At 43.9% G+C, this 21,812-nt stretch overlaps 1 protein-coding gene across 2 annotated transcripts in view; it reads right to left on the reverse strand.

The window, feature by feature from the left end:
* The window catches only part of KCNT2 (potassium sodium-activated channel subfamily T member 2), a 574,767-nt gene that overhangs the window by 24,974 nt on the left and 527,981 nt on the right, over positions 1-21,812 (reverse strand). The window contains exons 26-27 of one of the 2 annotated variants that reach the window (XM_075287703.1): positions 21,596-21,616; positions 4,703-5,003 (exon numbers count right to left, since the gene is read on the reverse strand). In XM_075287703.1, coding sequence (XP_075143804.1) covers positions 4,703-5,003; positions 21,596-21,616 — 322 coding nt within the window. The remainder of the gene's footprint in view (positions 1-4,702; positions 5,004-21,595; positions 21,617-21,812) is intronic. The other variant, XM_075287704.1, reaches the window with a different exon arrangement.

Genomic DNA, 21,812 nt, shown 5'->3' on the forward strand with positions numbered 1-21,812 from the left:
AATGACATGTCTCCTGTATTCTGTGTTTCGGTACGATTCCAGGGATAGCAAATTTATATGGTTTTATTTACATTTTAACCCCTTAAAAAAAATCCAAAACTGTGTTAAAAATGTTTTTTTCTAAAAGTCGCCATATTCTGACAGCCGTAACTTTTTTATACGTCCGTGTTCGGAGATTCATAGGGCATCTTTTTTTGCGGGCCAGGTGTACTTTTTAGTTCTACTATTTTCGGGAAATGCTATTGCTTTGATCACTTTTTATTCAAATTTTTATCAGAATTAAAACAGTGAAAAAACGGCGGTTTGGCACTTTTGACTATTTTTCTCGCTACGGCGTTTACCGTACAGGTATATAAATATTTTTATAAATTTGTAGAGCAGGCGATTTCGGACATGGGGATACCTAACATGTATGTGTCTCACAGTATTTAACTACTTTTATATGTGTTCTAGGGAAAGGGGGGTGATTTGAATTTTTAATACTTTTTTTAAAAAAATTATATTTTTTTAACTTTTTTTTAATTTATTTTTTTGAATTTATTAGAGGGGCCTTGAACATTACAATGCATTGCAAAAAAATCATCATTTCTTTTGCAGGCTGCATAGACCAGCCTGCAAAAGGAAATCACTGCAGACAAGCCAGGAGCCTTTACAGGGCTCCCGGCTGTCATGGAAACGTGATGTCAGCCCTGGAGCTTGCTCCAGGCGCCAGCGATCACTGGCAAAATGGCGGCGCCCATGCGCCACCGGGAAAATGGCGCCTCTGGCGCCTTTGAATACGGTGCCGGAGTGGTTAATGCCTCCGATCGGTCCGGGGACCGATCGGAGACATTACTGCTGGCTGTCTACTGTGTAACACAGTAGCCACCCGGCGGCTATGGCGGCCGCCCGACTCGCCATACTAGTATGGCGGATGTCGGGAAAGGGTTAATAGTTACAATATAATACTAAATATTTGACAAATGGAGAAAAGCTAACTAGAACGGATTGCTTAAATGGAAGAAACCTTGGAGGTTGAAGCCTTGGAATAAAGGTTCTGTTTTTACAAAACAAGAGGGTTATGTATCTCAGTCCATCAGAGTGATGAATTCTTACAAGAACTACTTTCAATCTTCTTTTAAAACTCACGGGAGGAATGTTACATCCTGGAGCGATAAAAGACAGCTACAAAAAGAATGGTTTGTAGAATATATTACGCATTCCTCCATTGCTGTTTCATGAATAGAAATGGATTACATAGCAGATGTGCATCACAATCATTATACTCAAAAATTGATCTCTTGGCTAACGTCCTCACATGTGCTACGTTGATAGATTGTTCTGACAGTCAAATATACTCTGGGTTATATTCAGGCTCCATACATCACATAGACACTTTTCAATGTTTTCCTAAAAATGCTGCCCCCTTTTCAATTTCTTATTGAATCAATTTTGCTGGTACGTTTGTTCTTGTGTGTATATTGACAGGCAAATGGAAAGAAATCGCTCCATAAGTATGTAAACAAATATTTCAACCTACAAACACGGTTCTTTTTTCACTTCGCCATAACATATCATTAGTGTCCTTTCATCAACAGGTTCTCCGTCCCCATGTTATTTCTTTAAGTGCAATTTTCTCATATTTTTAACCCGTTAAACTCCAGCAGACTAAATCCTTTACGCTTGTTTTCCTAAAATGCATTTTTCTATTGCCCATACTGTAGCATCATAACATTATACAGTTTCCACAATACTTCATTTTCCTCTACACTTCAATTAAAACATTGACCGTGGCTTCTTAAATATGGTTGTAATCTATAGAGCATTGCAAGCACAAGTTTTCTTGTGTTAGATCTTATTCACATGACATTAATAACTGTCGCGTGGCCGCCGTTTTTCTTTTAAACAATGATAGTGAATGGGTTTTACACCGCCATCAAAAAAATGGACATGATCTATCTTTGTCCATTTTGATAGACACTAAGATAGAAATGTGAATAGACCATAGACTTTCATGGGTTTTAAAATGGCCGTGCAATGGTCGTTCAAAAAACAGTCATCAAACGACTGTCATGAGTGAGGCCAAAAGTGGAACGACACACCTATTTTATTTGTTTGCTTGAAGAACTGCTGCCTATTCACTGAAAGTTATCAGTTTACAACCCGGGCCTATAGTTACTAAGACTTCTGGCACAAGTTACGCCTTCTTTTTGGGGCATATCTGTTTGGACAACTTTATCGTTGATTTGGGCCAAAAGTTGAGCTTTGCTAGACACATCAAAAATGCCTAGACAATAAGGCAAAAATTTATTAATGCAGTTTTCTGGTCCAAATTAATGAACTGAAGCTAGAAGTTGAATTAAAGGGGTTTTCTGGGAAAAAAACAAACAAAAAACATTTAGTGCTATTAATGGGATAATACGTTTAACCAAATACCTCTAGCAGTGTTTGAAGTGATATCTGGGTTTCTCCGGGAGATCCTGACATTTTCTACATATGTTTACATGGGTAGCTTCCTGCTCTGTTTTCCTACAACTACCATGATGCCTAAAACTTCACTCAGAAATGACTCCCTCCCCCCCTGACTCCCTCTCCCTCCCTTTCTCACTCACATCCCTTCCTGTTTCCATAGCTAGCCCACCCACTACTAGCCCTTCTAATTCACCCATCCCATCATACTCACCTGTCTTCCGGGCAGGATCTTCTCAGCACAGAACTTCTCTTGTTCTGGATGACCAGCACCTCCTTTTCTTGATGTCTGCCAGCCATCCATGCCTGCGCAACAGAGATGAAGTGCAGACATGGGCGGGTGATAGACATCAAGAAGATGAGGTGCTGGCAGTCCAGAAGTGATGTCCCATGTGCAGAAGATCTGGACAAGAAGACAGGTAAGTATGATGGGGTGAGAGGGGTGGGTTAGTATAGAAGACATTTTGTTTCCGGAAACAGGGAAACAAAACGTCACTAGAAAATCAGAAAATGTGCCTTTGGTCACCATATGACCGCCCCAGCAATCTAGGTACATGTAGCTTTTTGGAACAGTTATTAATTTAGAAGGTAGCTTAGATTAGAAAGATTGGTTTATCCCAGACAACACCTTTAAAAAGAGGAAAGTCTGTAGCTTGATGCAGAATGCACCAAATCTGTTACATAGTGTGAGACACTGTCATAAATTTGGTGCCTCTGTCACACTTCACCATCTGTTTAGTGGATCTGTTTAATGTATGCAAAATGATCTGCTAAAAATACATGACTATGGACACAAACAGATTGGCAATGCCAAACATTTACATATAGTATAGTTCTCTGTAATTCATTCTGGCAATCTATTAATAAAGAATGCTAAACTCTAAGGCAGGTTTTTGGACTAAAATTACCTCATATGTGCTATTTCAGGACAAAAGAGACTTATGCGAATATTTCTTAGTAGGAAATATAACAACATTAAAAGACAAATATTACAAATACAATCATTGGATTAAAAATAGAGATGAGCGAGTACTGTTCGGATCAGCCGATCCGAACAGCACGCTCGCATAGAAATGAATGGACGTAGCCGGCACGCGGGGGGTTAAGCGGCCGGCCGCCGTCAAAGCGGAAGTACTAGGTGCATCCATTCATTTCTATGGAGCGTACTGTTCGGATCGGGTGATCCGAACAGTACTCTCTCATCTCTAATTAAAAATATATCATATTACATAAATCTGTTGGGGTCCTGACATGTATAATACTATATTTAACCTGTCACCAGGTCTCAAAAGCCCAACTACATACATCATACATGGCTGAACGGATGTGGAAACACCAAAATGCTTAGTGACAGAACCAATGAGATGAGGTATGCTTATGGGCTTTTGAGACGTGGTAACAAGTCTGGTTCATACTAAGGCCACACATCATATCCCACAGCAAGAAAGCGCTGTGGGAAAAGCTGATATGGCAACACATTGGGACTCTTCCCGCAGTGCTTTGAACAGAAAGTCTGCAGAGGAAACCTCTGCGGACTTTCTGCTTCAATTATATCTATAGGGTAACCGCTGGCATTTCCATAGATAAATAATTCACAGTCAGTCAGGAACACCCTTCCTCACAGCAACATCTATAACTGTGAGAGCGGGGGAGGAACGCCTCCTCCCTCTCCTCACAGTACTCGTCCATAGACAAATACTGGGGAGGAGTTCCTCCCCACTCTCACATTACAGCGCTATAGACACTGCTGTGAGGAAGGGCGTTGCTGACTGACTGTCAGGAGCGTCTTCTGATGGTGAAGAGCTACAGTACCAGCACCGACAGCTCTTCACCTGGGGCACAGATTGTGAAAGCCGACAGTGCCTTGAATTCAGCGCACTGTGCGCTTTCTAGCGGTATATAAAACTGCATGTGCCCCAAGTGATGAAAGGTCCTCTTTAAGGAGATTTCCTCAAAAAGACCTTTGCTACCCATATCCCTTTTAGAGTATATAGATGTCACATAATCAGTGTCTCTGAATTATAATAGCCATTCCAGTCGGTCAGAATAGATCTAACTTGGACAGACAAGACCCACCCAGATATTATATGGCGCTCCCTTCTTATGAAATGAGACATGACTTTCATGCATTCACTGCTTCATTTTATAAAGGGGAGGACAGATGAGACACAGTGAGCGTCCTCTGCAGTAGTGTTCCTTATGCAAGTCAACTTAGGCTTATATGTTGTATTTCTTTTTTATAAATCGTGCATACCGTAACCTGCTGTGGAAAGACCAAGATGCTTCATTCTATTCTTCACCAATGCTGCCAGTTCTTGCCTTTCTGATCTTCTACACAATGTCATCCTCTGTTGACTTATCCTTTCTGCCGATTTGTTGGAATGTCTGGGAACTTTTCTGCTCAGTCTTCTGGCCCACTGCATGCTCTTCCTTCTCAGTAAGGGATGCTCTGACTGGTCACTGGATGTGGAATTTCGATGGTTGTTACGATTCGATGATGTTTCTTTGGTTTCTTTCGTGTCTTCCCATTCCTCAACATTGATAGATATCTGAGACTTTAAAAAACAGATAGAAGAAATGTCATAGATGTGATCTGTCTTGAATAGCTATTTAAAGGGAGACTGTCAGAAGGAAAATCAGTATGAAACTAATGACAACACCTTGTAGGGTTGCTTCTACAGCCATGCCAGTGTCTAGTCATAAGCACAATTGTAGATCTGGGCCACTGAATGAAAAAATTGGTACATAGTACCTGCCATCTTTTTTATTCCTTAAGGTCCTTTTTTTCTGATGTAATTTAACCCACCACCTTTTAGAAACATTTTAAGACTGTCTAATGATGCATTATATACATTTGATTTGTACTGTATGTTTGTGCTTTGTGATAGAATTTAGTTCAGTAAGGCTGGATCCATGAACAGTGTTTTAACTTACTTTTTGTGATGTTTTTTCACGGCTTCTTTTTAGTGAAGGTCTGCGTACACAACATTTAGATTTTTGGTGGTATTGTGTTCAGTGGTGGGTTTTTCTATGTAGACTTCAGTGCCAAGAAAAATGTGTGTACAAAATTGTACATAATTAAAAAATATACAAGGGGCTTTCTATTTGTCTTTTCTTTTAGACTTACTGCATTTGGATAAATTGATGTTATTCTTCTTAATAATTTTGTGAATATGAAGTTCATGCAAATACAAAAATCCTTCCATCAATTTCTCAGGTCTTTCATCCTTCCTAACTTGCAAACCTTATCTTCAACGATGCTACAGAATCCTTCTATAATTTAGCAACATTTTTTAACTACATCTCCACTGACCACATAACTAGGGTTGAATGATCGGGATCGGAAAAGATCGGATTCCGATCGGTGATCGAGTAAATTTCACGATCGCGATCGGAATTCCGATCCTGATCTTTTTAGGTGGGATCGTGGAAAAAGCTAACTATGTTAGCTACTAGAAATGAGCGAGTGCTATTCCAAACTGCTGTTTCGAATAGCACGAGCCCATAGGAATGAATGGATGCATCCGTCACACAGCCTGTGCCGGCGTCGGGCCGCTTAACCCCCTGTGCGCCGGCTGCGTCCATTCATTCCTACAGCATAGCAGGGAGGAAACAGAAGAGTAGATAGTATATACTCTTCTGTTTTCTCTCTGCTGTGCCGTATACTGGACTCTGCTACATCTGCATTACTGTACATTGACTAGTCTATCTACTCTTCTGCTTCAGATGCAGCAGAGCTGAGTGTGCAGCATGGTTCAATGCACACTCAGCACTGCTACATTAGATGCAGCAGAGCTGAGTGTGCAGCCTGGTTCAACGCACACTCAGCACTGCTACATCAGATGCAGTGATGTAGCAGTGCTAAGTGTGCATTGAACCATGCTGCACACTCAGCTCTGCTGCATCTCTGTGTGTGCTGAGCTCTGCCGCTTCTCCGTGTAGCAGCGCTGTGTCAGCACTGTTACATCTGAGATCAGACCACAATGGAAACTGCTGTGGATGGATCTTAGACTCCGTCTCCTCCGGCAGAACCAGCATTGATTGGCCGAATGCTGTACACTGGCCATTCAACGCTGGTCAATGCATTCCTATGGGAAAAAGTCAGTTCGCGCATATCGCAAGCTGACAGGGATCCTGACCAGATAGAGCCCCAAAGAGCTGTGTGAGTGACATTCCCACCTAAATAAAGGTAATCCCTAGCTAACCCTGCCTGTACATGTAACATTCCCCCCCCTAAATGTGGGTTAAAATCATATAATGCACATAATTTTGCGCCTGTAATTTTGGAACAGGAGTAAAAGGAGGAGTCATGCTGGCCACTAGTTTCAATAAATATACTTTTATTGTACCTTGGGGTCTTCTCAGAACCCTGAATATAATAAGTGGAAGCCCAGGGGAGGAGAATAAAACTCACCTTGCCTCACCTCTCCTGGGCATCTTTGTGGCGCCTGACAGTCTCCCAGCATCCTCCACAGGCCTGTTCACTGGAGACTCCAGAGCATAATAGTGTTTTGTGTACCCCAAAAGTTTCTGTTTTGGATCGAACACAAAACTTTTGGAAAAGTCAGGTTGAATCAGATTCTAAACTAACCGGTTTATTATCCGTATTGGTCAAAATGAATGAAAGAAAAGCTGCTATAGTTATGTGAGTGGGTTAGAGTGACTTGTATACAATATCATGGCCATTTTCTAGGTCACTGTCTAGGCCAGGTTCTGTGTAATATGATGCGGCTATACCTGGTTAAGTGTAGTATGAGGGGTTGGAGAGTCCTTTCATGCTTCTTGATTCCATTAGACAGTTTATCTTGCATTCTGTATTCCTTTCTTTGAGAGGACTAGCCCCATAAAAAAAGACCATTTGTTTGTGCAAATTTGGGTGTCTATACATTAACAGATAAATAACATATAGGGGCCACACGGTGGCTCAGTGGTTAGCACTGCAGCCTTGCAGTGCTGGAGTCCTGGTGTTCAAATCCCACCAAGGGCAAAAAAACATCTGCAAGGAGTTTGTATGTTCTCCCCGTATTTGCATGGATTGCCATCCCATATGCCAAAAAAAGACATACTGATAGGGAAAAATGTACATTGTGAGCTCTATGTGGGGCTCACAATCTACATTAAAAAAAAAAAAAAAAAAGATAAATAACATATACCTTACAAAAATCCCACATGACTTTTCTAGGAAAAACCAGTGTGTTTTTCACTCTTGCATGTTGATATACCATATATCAGTTTCTTCTCGCTGTTTTTGATATAAGATACATATGCCTAGCTGTCACCAGAAAATATGACTGAGGTTCAATTGGCAATTGCATATGTCAGTGTTCATTAATCATCAAAATTAGTCATAAGACATTATTATTAGAGATGAGCGAACACTAAAATGTTCGAGGTTCGAAATTCGATTCGAACAGCCGCTCAATGTTCGTGTGTTCGAACGGGTTTCGAACCCCTTTGTAGTCTATGGGGAACAGATACTCGTTAAGGGGGAAACCCAAATCCGTGTCTGGAGGGTCACCAAGTCCACTATGACACCCCAGGAAATGATGCCAACACCTCTGGAATGACACTGGGACAGCAGGGGAAGCATGTCTGGGGGCATCTAACACACCAAAGACCCTCTATTACCCCAACATCACAGCCTAACAACTACACACTTTACACACTCAATACCACCTCTCTGACAGTAGGAAAACACCTTGAAACATGTGTATTTGGCACTTGCAGTGAGGAGAGCTTGTCACCAGCAGTGAATTTGGCCCTTGTAGTAAGTTGAGGTTGGCACCAACATTTGTTTTGAAAATCAGGGTGGATTGAGCCTCTAACCAGCAGAGTTTGGGCAAATTCATGGTGGAGGGAGCCTCTAAAAACCCCAGTTTGGACCAATTCATGGTGGAGGGAGACTCTAAAAACCCCAGTTTGGACCAATTCATGGTGGAGGGAGACTCTAAAAACCCCAGTTTGGACCAATTCATGGTGGAGGGAGCCTCTAAAAACCCCAGTTTGGACCAATTCATGGTGGAGGGAGCCTCTAACCAGCCCAGTTTGGACCAATTAATGGTGGAGGGAGCCTCTAAACAGCCAAGTTTTGGGAAATTCATGGTGGAGGGAGCCTCTAACCAGCCCAGTTTGGACCAATTCATGGTGGAGGGAGCCTCTAAACAGCCCAGTTTGGGCAAATTCATGGTGGAGGGAGCCTCTAACCAGCCCAGTTTGGACCAATTAATGGTGGAGGGAGCCTCTAACCAGCCCAGTTTGGACCAATTAATGGTGGAGGGAGCCTCTAACCAGCCCAGTTTGGACCAATTAATGGTGGAGGGAGCCTCTAACCAGCCCAGTTTGGACCAATTAATGGTGGAGGGAGCCTCTAACCAGCCCAGTTTGGACCAATTAATGGTGGAGGGAGCCTCTAAACAGCCAAGTTTTGGGAAATTCATGGTGGAGGGAGCCTCTAACCAGCCCAGTTTGGACCAATTCATGGTGGAGGGAGCCTCTAAACAGCCCAGTTTGGGCAAATTCATGGTGGAGGGAGCCTCTAAAAAACCCAGTTTGGACCAATTCATGGTGGAGGGAGCCTCTAATTAGCCCAGTTTGGACCAATTAATTGTGGAGGGAGCCTCTAACCAGCCCAGTTTGGACCAATTAATGGTGGAGGGAGCCTCTAACCACCCCAGTTTGGACCAATTCATGGTGGAGGGAGCCTCTAACCAGCCCAGTTTGGACCAATTCATGGTGGAGGGAGCCTCTAAACAGCCAAGTTTTGGGAAATTCATGGTGGAGGGAGCCTCTAACCAGCCCAGTTTGGACCAATTCATGGTGGAGGGAGCCTCTAAACAGCCCAGTTTGGGCAAATTCATGGTGGAGGGAGCCTCTAACCAGCCCAGTTTGGACCAATTAATGGTGGAGGGAGCCTCTAACCAGCCCAGTTTGGACCAATTAATGGTGGAGGGAGCCTCTAACCAGCCCAGTTTGGACCAATTAATGGTGGAGGGAGCCTCTAACCAGCCCAGTTTGGACCAATTAATGGTGGAGGGAGCCTCTAACCAGCCCAGTTTGGACCAATTAATGGTGGAGGGAGCCTCTAAACAGCCAAGTTTTGGGAAATTCATGGTGGAGGGAGCCTCTAACCAGCCCAGTTTGGACCAATTCATGGTGGAGGGAGCCTCTAAACAGCCCAGTTTGGGCAAATTCATGGTGGAGGGAGCCTCTAAAAAACCCAGTTTGGACCAATTCATGGTGGAGGGAGCCTCTAATTAGCCCAGTTTGGACCAATTAATTGTGGAGGGAGCCTCTAACCAGCCCAGTTTGGACCAATTAATGGTGGAGGGAGCCTCTAACCACCCCAGTTTGGGCAAATTCATGGTGGAGGGAGCCTCTAACCAGCCCAGTTTGGACCAATTAATGGTGGAGGGAGCCTCTAACCAGCCCAGTTTGGACCAATTAATGGTGGAGGGAGCCTCTAACCACCCCAGTTTGGACCAATTCATGGTGGAGGGAGCCTCTAACCAGCCCAGTTTGGACCAATTCATGGTGGAGGGAGCCTCTAAACAGCCAAGTTTTGGGAAATTCATGGTGGAGGGAGCCTCTAACCAGCCCAGTTTGGACCAATTCATGGTGGAGGGAGCCTCTAACCAGCCCAGTTTGGACCAATTAATGGTGGAGGGAGCCTCTAACCAGCCCAGTTTGGACCAATTAATGGTGGAGGGAGCCTCTAAACAGCCAAGTTTTGGGAAATTCATGGTGGAGGGAGCCTCTAACCAGCCCAGTTTGGACCAATTCATGGTGGAGGGAGCCTCTAAACAGCCCAGTTTGGGCAAATTCATGGTGGAGGGAGCCTCTAACCAGCCCAGTTTGGACCAATTAATGGTGGAGGGAGCCTCTAACCACCCCAGTTTGGGCAAATTCATGGTGGAGGGAGCCTCTAACCAGCCCAGTTTGGACCAATTAATGGTGGAGGGAGCCTCTAAACAGCCCAGTTTGGGCAAATTCATGGTGGAGGGAGCCTCTAAACAGCCAAGTTTTGGGAAATTCATGGTGGAGGGAGCCTCTAACCACCCCAGTTTGGACCAATTCATGGTGGAGGGAGCCTCTAAACAGCCCAGTTTGGGCAAATTCATGGTGGAGGGAGCCTCTAAAAAACCCAGTTTGGACCAATTCATGGTGGAGGGAGCCTCTAAACAGCCCAGTTTGGGCAAATTCATGGTGGAGGGAGCCTCTAACCAGCAGAGTTGGGGGAAATCAGGGTGGAGGGAGCCTAGTATTAGCAGAATTGTGCAACGCTTATGGTGGATGAGTATGAGGATGCGGAGGAATTGGAGAGGTTGAGTACAGACATGGAGTTTCATGTTGGGGTGCTTTACACAGGTGGGCACAAAAATGACGGCTCTACCCAGTGGTGGTTCATTTTTATCAAAGTGAGCCGGTCGGCACTCTCAGCTGACAGACGGGTGCGCTTGTCAGTGATGATGCCACCGGCTGCACTGAACACCCTCTCAGATAGGACGCTGGCGGCAGGACAGGACAGCACCTCCAAGGCATATAGGGCAAGTTCAAGCCACAGGTCCAACTTCGACACCCAATACGTGTAGGGCGCAGAGGGGTCGGAGAGGACAGGGCTGTGGTCGGAAAGGTATTCCCGCAACATGCGCCTATACTTCTCACGCCTGGTGACACTAGGACCCTCCGTGGCGGCACTTTGGCGAGGGGGTGCCATCAAGGTGTCCCAGACCTTAGACAGTGTGCCCCTCGTTTGTGTGGACCGGTGAGAACTTGGTTGCCTACTGGAGGAACTGCCCTCCCTGCCGCCAACGTCACATGCTGGAAACATCTCCATCATATTCTGCACCAATTGCCTGTGGCAAGCATTGATGCGATTGGCCCTCCCCTCTACCGGAATAAAAGACGAGATGTTGTTTTTATACCGGGGGTCAAGGATAGCAAAGATCCAGTACTGGTTGTCCTCCATGATTTTGACAATACGCTTGTCGGTTGTAAAGCACCCCAACATGAACTCAGCCATGTCTGCCACAGTGTTAGTTGGCATGACTCCTCTGGCCCCACCGGAAAGTTCAATCTCCATTTCCTCCTCATCCTCCATGTCTACCCATCCGCGCTGCAACAATGGGACGATTCGAAGTTGCCCGGAAGCCTCCTGTATCACCATCACATCATCGGACAACTCTTCTTCCTCCTCCTCCTCCTCCTCCATTAAACGCAGTGAAGCGGACAGATGTGTGGACCTACTCTCCAGCTGTGACGGATCGGATGCTATCCCTAACTCCTCTGTGTGATCTGAGTTATCCCTGATGTCAATCAGGGATTCTCTCAGAACACACAAGAGCGGGATTGTAAGGCTCACCATCGCATCCTCAGAGCTCACCCTCCTTGTGGACTCCTCAAAGACCCGTAGGATGTCACAAAGGTCTCTCATCCATGGCCACTCATGGATGTGAAACTGAGGCAGCTGACTTTGTGGCACCCTAGGGTTTTGTAGCTGGTATTCCATCAAAGGTCTCTGCTGCTCAACCACTCTATTCAACATCTGAAACGTTGAGTTCCAGCGTGTGGGGACGTCGCACAAAAGCCGGTGTTGTGGCACATGCAGGCGTTGCTGGAGAGATTTTAAGCTAGCAGCGGCTACTGTCGACTTGCGAAAGTGGGCGCACATGCGCCGCACTTTCACCAGTAGCTCTGGAACATTGGGGTAGCTCTTTAGGAAACGTTGCACCACTAGGTTGAAGACGTGGGCCAGGCATGGAACATGTTGGAGTCCGGCAAGCTCCAGAGCTGCTACCAGGTTCCGGCCGTTATCACAAACGACCATGCCTGGGCCCAGGTGCAGCGGCTCAAACCATATTGCCGTCTCATCGAGGAGGGCATCCCTCACCTCGGAGGCAGTGTGCTGTCTGTCCCCCAAGCTGATCAGCTTCAGCACAGCCTGCTGACGTCTACCAACGCCAGTGCTGCAACGTTTCCAACTCGTAGCTGGGGTCAATCTAACAGCGGAGGAGGAGGCGGTGGCGGAGGAGGAGGCGGTGGCGGAGGAGGAGGCGGTAGAGGAGGAGGAGGAGGAGGGGGGTGTTCTTCTCGTGTCCCTGCCAGGAATGTTAGGCGGGGAGACGAGGTACACCGGGCCAGTTTGGGAAGCAGTCCCAGCCTCAACTACATTCACCCAGTGTGCCGTCAGTGAAATGTAGCGTCCCTGTCCGCATGCACTTGTCCACGCGTCGGTGGTCAAGTGGACCTTTGTGCAAAGCGCGGAACTAAGGGCCCGCCTGATGTTGAGTGACACGTGCTGGTGCAAGGCGGGGACGGCACACCGGGAGAAGTAGTGACGGCTAGGGACGGCATAGCGAGGTGCCGCAGTTGCCATCAGGTCCAGGAAGGCGGGAGTTTCAACAAGCCGGAACGCCAACATCTCCTGGGCCAGCAGTTTAGCGATGTTGGCGTTCAAGGCTTGCGCGTGTGGGTGGTTAGCAGTGTATTTCTGCCGCCGCTCCAATGTCTGAGAGATGGTGGGTTGTTGTAAAGAAACGCCTGATGGTGCCTTTGATGGTGCAGGAGAAGGAGATAAGACAGGACCAGGGGAGGATGAGGTAGAAGTCAACAAAGTGGCGGAGGCAGATGAAGTGGTGTCCTGGCTCGTCCTCTGGAGTGCATCGCCAGCACAGTCAGCAGTGGCAGTGGCAGAGGCAGAGGCAGAGGCAGTGGCAGTGGCGTGAACGGCAGTCGGCCTTTGTCCTGCCGTTGCTGCCTGCCACTGATTCCAGTGCTTGGATTCCAAATGACGGCGCATTGAAGTGGTGGACAGGTTGCTCTTCTCAGAGCCCCTAATCAATTTCGAGAGGCAAATTGTGCAGACAACACTATATCTGTCCTCGGCGCATTCCTTGAAAAAACTCCACACCTTCGAGAAATGTGCCCTCGAGGTGGGAGTTTTTCGGGGCTGGGTACGAACTGGAACATCTTGGGAGATTCCGGGTGTGGCCTGGCTTCGCCTAAGCTGCTGACCTCTGCCTCTGCCTCTAGCTACCCTTTTTGGTGCTGCACCTGCCTCAACATCCACACTACTTTCCCCGCTTGACATCCCCCCTGTCCAGGTCGGGTCAGTGTCCTCATCATCCACCACTTCCTCTTCCAACTCCTGTCTCATCTCCTCCTCCCGCACAATGCGCCGGTCAACTGGATGCCCTGACGGCAACTGCGTCACATCATCGTCGATGAGGGTGGGTTGCTGGTCATCCACCACCAAATCGAACGGAGATGGAGGAGACTCTAGTGTTTGAGCATCTGGATACAGATGCTCCTCTGTTAGGTTCGTGGAATCGTGACGTGGAGAGGCAGGTTGAGGGACAATGAAAGGAGCGGAGAACAGCTCTGGGGAGCAGGGACAGTTTGGGTTATTGTTCTGTAAAGCTTCGGAATTTTGGGAGGAAGGAAGACAAGACTGTTGGGTAATAGGAGGAGAGGAGGCAGAGTCTGACTGGCTGCTGGACAATGTGCTGTAAGCGTTCTCTGACAGCCATTGCAAGACCTGTTCCTGGTTCTCGGGCCTACTAAGGTTTGTACCCTGCAGTTTAGTTAATGTGGCAAGCAACCCTGGCACTGTGGAGTGGCGCAATGCTTGCTGCCCCACAGGAGTAGGCACGGGACGCCCTGTGGCTTCACTGCTACCTTGCTCCCCAGAACCATTCCCCCGACCTCGCCCACGGCCTCGTCCACGTCCCTTTCCGGGAGCCTTGCGCATTTTGAATTCCTAGTTAGAAATTGGCACTGTATACCAGTAGTAAAAATTGTGGGTGCACGTAACCCCAATATATTCTTTGAATTCCCAGTCAGACACTGGCACTATATGGCAGTAGCAAGAAATGAGGGTATTTGTATTCCCAATATACTCTTTGAATTCCCAGTCAGACAATGGCACTGTATACCAGTAGTAAAAATTGTGGGTGCACGTAACCCCAATATATTCTTTGAATTCCCAGTCAGAAACTGGCACTATATGGCAGTAGCAAGAAATGAGGGTATTTGTATTCCCAATATACTCTTTGAATTCCCAGTCAGACAATGGCACTGTATACCAGTAGTAAAAATTGTGGGTGCACGTAACCCCAATATATTCTTTGAATTCCCAGTCAGAAACTGGCACTATATGGCAGTAGCAAGAAATGAGGGTATTTATAACCCCAATATATTCTTTGAATTCCCAGTCAGACAATGGCACTGTATACCAGTAGTAAAAATTGTGGGTGCACGTAACCCCAATATATTCTTTGAATTACCAGTCAGAAACTGGCACTATATGGCAGTAGCAAGAAATGAGGGTATTTGTATTCCCAATATACTCTTTGAATTCCCAGTCAGACAATGGCACTGTATACCAGTAGTAAAAATTGTGGGTGCACGTAACCCCAATATATTCTTTGAATTCCCAGTCAGAAACTGGCACTATATGGCAGTAGCAAGAAATGAGGGTATTTGTATTCCCAATATACTCTTTGAATTCCCAGTCAGACAATGGCACTGTATACCAGTAGTAAAAATTGTGGGTGCACGTAACCCCAATATATTCTTTGAATTCCCAGTCAGAAACTGGCACTATATGGCAGTAGCAAGAAATGAGGGTATTTGTATTCCCAATATACTCTTTGAATTCCCAGTCAGACAATGGCACTGTATACCAGTAGTAAAAATTGTGGGTGCACGTAACCCCAATATATTCTTTGAATTCCCAGTCAGACACTGGCACTATATGGCAGTAGCAAGAAATGAGGGTATTTGTATTCCCAATATACTCTTTGAATTCCCAGTCAGACAATGGCACTGTATACCAGTAGTAAAAATTGTGGGTGCACGTAACCCCAATATATTCTTTGAATTACCAGTCAGAAACTGGCACTATATGGCAGTAGCAAGAAATGAGGGTATTTATAACCCCAATATATTCTTTGAATTCCCAGTCAGACAATGGCACTGTATACCAGTAGTAAAAATTGTGGGTGCACGTAACCCCAATATATTCTTTGAATTCCCAGTCAGACACTGGCACTATATGGCAGTAGCAAGAAATGAGGGTATTTGTATTCCCAATATATTCTTTGAATTCCCAGTCAGACAATGGCACTGTATACCAGTAGTAAAAATTGTGGGTGCACGTAACCCCAATATATTCTTTGAATTACCAGTCAGAAACTGGCACTATATGGCAGTAGCAAGAAATGAGGGTATTTGTATTCCCAATATATTCTTTGAATTCCCAGTCAGACAATGGCACTGTATACCAGTAGTAAAAATTGTGGGTGTATATAGCCCCAATTCTATTGCTAGGGGACTTGCAGGGTATTTCTGGGGTGAAGGTGGGGGGGCACACCGTTGGAACGGGTATCGGGGTATATATCGGGTATACGGGAATACACTGACAGTGTATTCCATTCAGGATCCTGGGAAAGCTGGGTTGCGGCGATTGAGCCCGTCAGTGCCACGTTACACTGACAAGCTTCTCCCTGGAATTTAGCTCTTACAAGAGCTGTTGGTTGTCTTCTCCTTCCTATCCTAGCCTGTCCCTGCCTACCCAGAATCTAAGCCCTAGCTAGCTGGACGGAAACCTCCGTCCTCGGTGAATTGCAAGCTCAGAATGACGCGAAGCTGGGCGTCGCTGTTCTTTTAAATTAGAGGTCACATGTTTTCGGCAGCCAATGGGTTTTGCCTACTTTTTTCAACGTCACCGGTGTCGTAGTTCCTGTCCCACCTACCCAGCGCTGTTATTGGAGCAAAAAAGGCGCCAGGGAAGGTGGGAGGGGAATCGAGTAATGGCGCACTTTACCACGCGGTGTTCGATTCGATTCGAACATGCCGAACAGCCTAATATCCGATCGAACATGAGTTCGATAGAACACTGTTCGCTCATCTCTAATTATTATATGTAGGAATGTGATGTATTTCAAGATTCTACTTACAATTGCAGATTTAATGCTAGAAATATGCTAAGTGTAGGAGTGTAAAATAGTTTACATTGAAAGTATAGCCAAATATACAAAATGTTATATTTTAGAATAAAATTAGTATAACTTAACCCCTTTGTTAAGAAGCTGTAAGAGTCATGTTAAGCAGCTGACCCATGTAGATAAAACTGAGCCAATGTTATTCCATATTGTGCCGTATAATTGCTGTAGATCAGAACATGTAGCATTAAAGCCTTTATACCGATAGTTTTGTGGTCCATAAAATTGCCTTGACATTCAGTAACTATAATACAGTAGATGTATAGATGTACTTTTGTACAAATTCCTATTATATTACAATCTGTATGTCACAGATTTTCAGAAAACAATACTGAATACTGAAAAAAGACTGAATAAAACCTAATACCACAATTTTCTTCTTGTAGATCACCGGTGTTAGTATTCTTGTTGTTGTATAGTTGTAGCCAGGGTGTTAGTATTCTAATTGTTAGTGTTGATTCTTTTCTATTGTTGTTTCACCCTTGACAGTAATTGCTTGATATAATTGATATTGTATAGGGACTTTGATACCAAAATATACAGACTGTAATTTCTTTGGGAAAATGTTGTATGTTCCTGACAGCTGAAAACGGTATATTTCCAGATCAATAACCATGCTTATGTAGTAATAAAGATATCTTATATATAAATAAAATTTACAATCAAGAAAACAATGATATGTGCAGATGAGCTGCATAGGAACTGTGGATGAAACACAAGTGTCCAAAAACATACTGTACCATGCAAGGTATCAAACTTGTAAGCTACAATAGTTGTAAAATGGACATTTCTATTAAGTTCTGTTGGGTATATACACTGGGAAAATCTCCCAACATATACCCTCAATGGAAGTCTGCAATATATCCCACTGTGATATATTCCTTTTGGCCTATGTTGGGTGACTGGGGAGTTACAGATATGCTTAGCATACAAGCTGAAAGCCTTTCTCAAAGTATATGCCAAGCAAAGGGCCAAGACGTAAAGTGAACAGGCGTATATCTATGTTTGCAAAACATAAAGAGGGGATATAACAATGGATGGTAGAAGACATACTACACATGGGGCACACATACCAGTTCACTGTGCATATATCCTCAGGATAGGCCAGAAATATCTGATCAGTAGGTGGCCCGACATCCATCATCCGTATGGGATCAACTTCTGGCGGCATCCATTGTTTAGTGGCCGGGCGCCTTCACTGCAGCTCAATTTCCATTGAAATCAATGGGATGGGCTCCATACAGATGTTTGGTCCGGGGTTGGGTGTCAGCCCCCTTTTGTTTAAGTATTTATGGCCTAATATGAGGTTAGTCTGTGTCTTGCACTTTTATGATGACACTGTAAATGAAACAATTACTGTATGTGTATTTTGGGATACAGTGTTATTGCTTGTAGAACTGAGAGAGAAGAGGCCTATGGAACAAGGTCAGTGTTACTACAGAACTGTGTGTAATGGATTGGCTAATGTGTTTGAATACTGGATTCTAGGTACGGCAATGATGTACATTTCTCAATGGATTGGTTTGAAGCATGTTGAGGCGTTTGTCCTTCATATTGAACGGCAGTAATGCCTGAATACTTTGTTTTGCCCATCATGTGTCTTTGATGCCATTTTTAGAATGCAAATATAACACAATACAACAAGTATTATAGCAATATGAATTATGTTAAGGCTAGTGAAGTAAAGCTATAATACTGAATGCAACATAAGAGTTATAAGGAGTCTATCAGGTCGAAAATATTTCCCAAACCAATAACAGCGCCGTGTAGGGGCCTTTTAAAGAGCACAGACATACATCTGTGACACAAACTAACACCTCAGTAGATAGGGGATGAGCTATTTGTCATTCTCTTTATTCTACATAATGCATCCAGTATAACACAGAATGACTTCCTACATATACTTCTAATAATAATATGTTCCATAAATAATACAGGATATTCTTATATCATGCTCTTTGCCTTGCATGGTTATACGCAAATTTCCTACATGTGTATTGCCCCGCTTGTGCCATTTACATACAGGAGACATGTAAAAGATGGAGGGATATGGGAATCTTTTTGAAAAATGTTATTTGTCATTGATTCTCCACAATGTGAATCACTTCGATTTGATGAAAAACCTAACCTGGTCATTAAATTTTATAAAATCTACCTTAGGTAGCGCCCCACATTGTGAATAGTAACTGCAAAGTGGAGGGGATTCTGGCTAATCCTATCTACACAAGCGTTTTTGAATATCACAGCATGTCAATAATTTCTATGGACAAGTTGGCATTTTCTGTATAAAGGGGAAGAAAGTACGCAGAGGAAAACCCTGCAGAAAAAAACTTGAAACGTTTCGGATGCATTTTTTTTTGCAGTGTTTATTTGTGCGTTTCGTTACGTGCGGCCTTAGCCTTCAATGGGTTACTTTACAAATGAAGTCAGTGAAGTAAATGCCACAGACAACATATAAAAGCAATAAATATAGAAATACAAATAACAGTAAATTCATATAAAGGCTAAACAGGGAGGAACAGGAGTGCACAGCAAAATACCTACAGCCTATGCCAACAGACAGTGGGTGTATTTATCTATACTGCCCCCAGCAGACTGTTCTAGAGCACAATGACAAGTCCTATTCTTGTACGGCCAGGTGAGTATAGTTTACAGTATACAGTATATAAACGTTGTTCTGGGAGCTCTTCTTTCCCCTGTGGGTTCCCTCGGTTCCTATAGCAATCCTGATCTCCCACAGAATATGTGTTACTCAATAAGGAGATATACAAGTGTATTAAAACAGTTGGCTGGCTTTTTTTGCTAATGGAGTCATGGGACGCCACATTAAGGTAACCATGAGTACTTTACATATCAGTATACTTACAGTACAATTATGTGCACTTTGACTGCCACAACACACAAACACTGGCTTTCAGCTCAATAACGGCATAGCTTTTATTTAAGGCTCATAAACGTAATAACTGGCCAGGATCGATGGCAATTGTGTAGATGAAGTTCGCCATTGTGTTTTGATGACTAAATTGAGGTGATACAGCTTGGTTTGGACAATTATTCATTTCTTTTCATGCGTATGCCAAAAAAATTGTATTATTCAAAATGAACTATTCCCAGTATTGTACATAAGGTATGCTGTAAAATACAGTTATTGAGGAGCCCATGTGACATTGTACAATGAAGGACCCCGTAAATGTGTTTGTTATCACTGTGTAGCCCTGGAAGTGGATTCTAGGAAGTCAAAGTATCCCAGTACATAGATAAGTCAGCCACTGTTCTTGGAAGTGGTCCCACTATCACACAAAAGATGTAGCTGCCATGCAAATCAATAGCGGCAGCGGCTGTCTTGTGACTAGTCCATCTGAATTTAGTGCTAGAACCCCTATATTGTTTCTAAATGCAAATGGGTTAATAACAGAAGAATCAGTGGCTGCTATTGGTTTCAACAGCATTTGAATGGCCAAAGCATCTATTTGTAGCGGGGCCACTGCCTGCAATAGCTGGGGCAGCTCCACTATGATTTTTGTTTTGTACTACTGTCACTAGAGATGAGCGAACACTAAAATGTTCGGGGTTCGAAATCCGATTCGAACAGCCGCACACTGTTCGACTGTTCGAACGGGTTTCAAACCCGATTATAGTCTATGGGGGGAAATGCTCGTTTCAGGGGTAGGCAACATTCGATCAAATTCTACTTACCAAGTCCATGAGTGAGGGTCGGGCTGGATTCTTCTGCCTGTGCAGCGTCCCCATGTCCTCTTCCGGCCTTGAATTCACTCTGCTAGGCATCAGGCCTGGGCAGAGCCGACTGCGCATGCCCGCACTACAAGCGGACATGCGCAGTCGGCTCTGCCCAGGCCCGATGCCTGGCAGAGTGAATTCAGAACAGCTAGTAGTACTCGATCGAGTACGAGTATTTCGAATACTGTAGTATTCGATTGAATACCTACTCGATCGAGTACTACTCACTCATCTCTAACTGTCACCAATGTTATTTAATATCCCTAAACTGTGATATCATAGTGTCTCAGTAGAAAGATATGTGGCCACAGTGGCTAGTAACAAAGGTGGCTCCACTATGATTTTTGTTTTTTGCAACTGTCACCAATGATATCGTAGTGTCACAGCAGAAAGATAGATCATAACGTGGCTGCAGTGGCTAGTAACAGCGGTGGCTAGTAGCAGTGGTGGCTCTTCTAGGATTTTATACAGCTTCACACTGCAAATGTTTTTTTTTTTTTTTTTTTTAATTGTAGACTGCAGGAATGGGGCTGAGAAAGGCATTGACTGCTAATTCATTTGAATCGACAGGCAGCTCTTTCCAGGACTCTTAATGACCTATTGGAACAAAATATTGTGCCAACATTGCGTTAACAAATGCTACATCTGTATATTTAAGTTTAGTATATTTAACTGTTTTTTATTGTAGGTATATGATTTACACTTAAACTTTTTTACTTTTTTTTTATTTTTTTTTTACTTATTTAGCTGCCTTTATCAGACAACCCATGAGCACTATGCAATTGATTCCAAAGATATCTGGTAATGAACGAAAATCTGGGCTAACTATAAAAGACCAAAATTCTATAATTTCTATAAATATATGATTTCTATTAATTATTATTAATTCTATTAATTCAGATTTCATTGTCGTTCAGTCAGCACTGTAATGATTCTTACCAATTTACATAACTTAAGTAAATGGACATTACATGACTACGTTGTTGAATGTGCACATGACATATGTACACATATAATTTATAGGATATTACTGTATAGTACAAAAAATTGTCCTTCACTATGTACTATGTTTTATTTGTCTGTATTAGTGAGGGTGTTATATACTGAACATGTTCTATACTACACGCAAAGACAATTTTTAGACATCACATAACATATTATTGAACAGATTTCTACATGTGTGAACATAAAACCTATATATTTTCCTAGCTCTCTAAGGATGTCCTCTAACAACCCCTCTCCCACAAACTATGGTGGGATAAAAGTGGTATTTTACACTTTGCCTCAGGCAGCAGAAAGAAGAGGGGGCCCATTGGCATCTCACTGACAAGTTTCTCAAATGTTACAGACATTCTTAATTTAGACAATACAATAAAACCCCAGGAAAAAAACAGACAAACAAAACTTACTTGAGAGGCCATTTCTCGAGACTGACATAGGGAAAGAGGGAAAAACAGATATAGAGATCTATTTTAAACATTAGGCAAGACAAGAACAAGGACACAATAGATATCATTCAGAGTACATACATGTGAAAATAGACATACAGTGCAGAGGGACCGGAGACACAAGTATGACTTTATGGAGGGCAGAATTCCAAACTGAATGAAAGCTAGCTGGCTGAGT

This window comes from Leptodactylus fuscus, chromosome 9 (assembly GCF_031893055.1).
Source record: "Leptodactylus fuscus isolate aLepFus1 chromosome 9, aLepFus1.hap2, whole genome shotgun sequence".
Lineage (NCBI taxonomy): Eukaryota > Metazoa > Chordata > Amphibia > Anura > Leptodactylidae > Leptodactylus > Leptodactylus fuscus.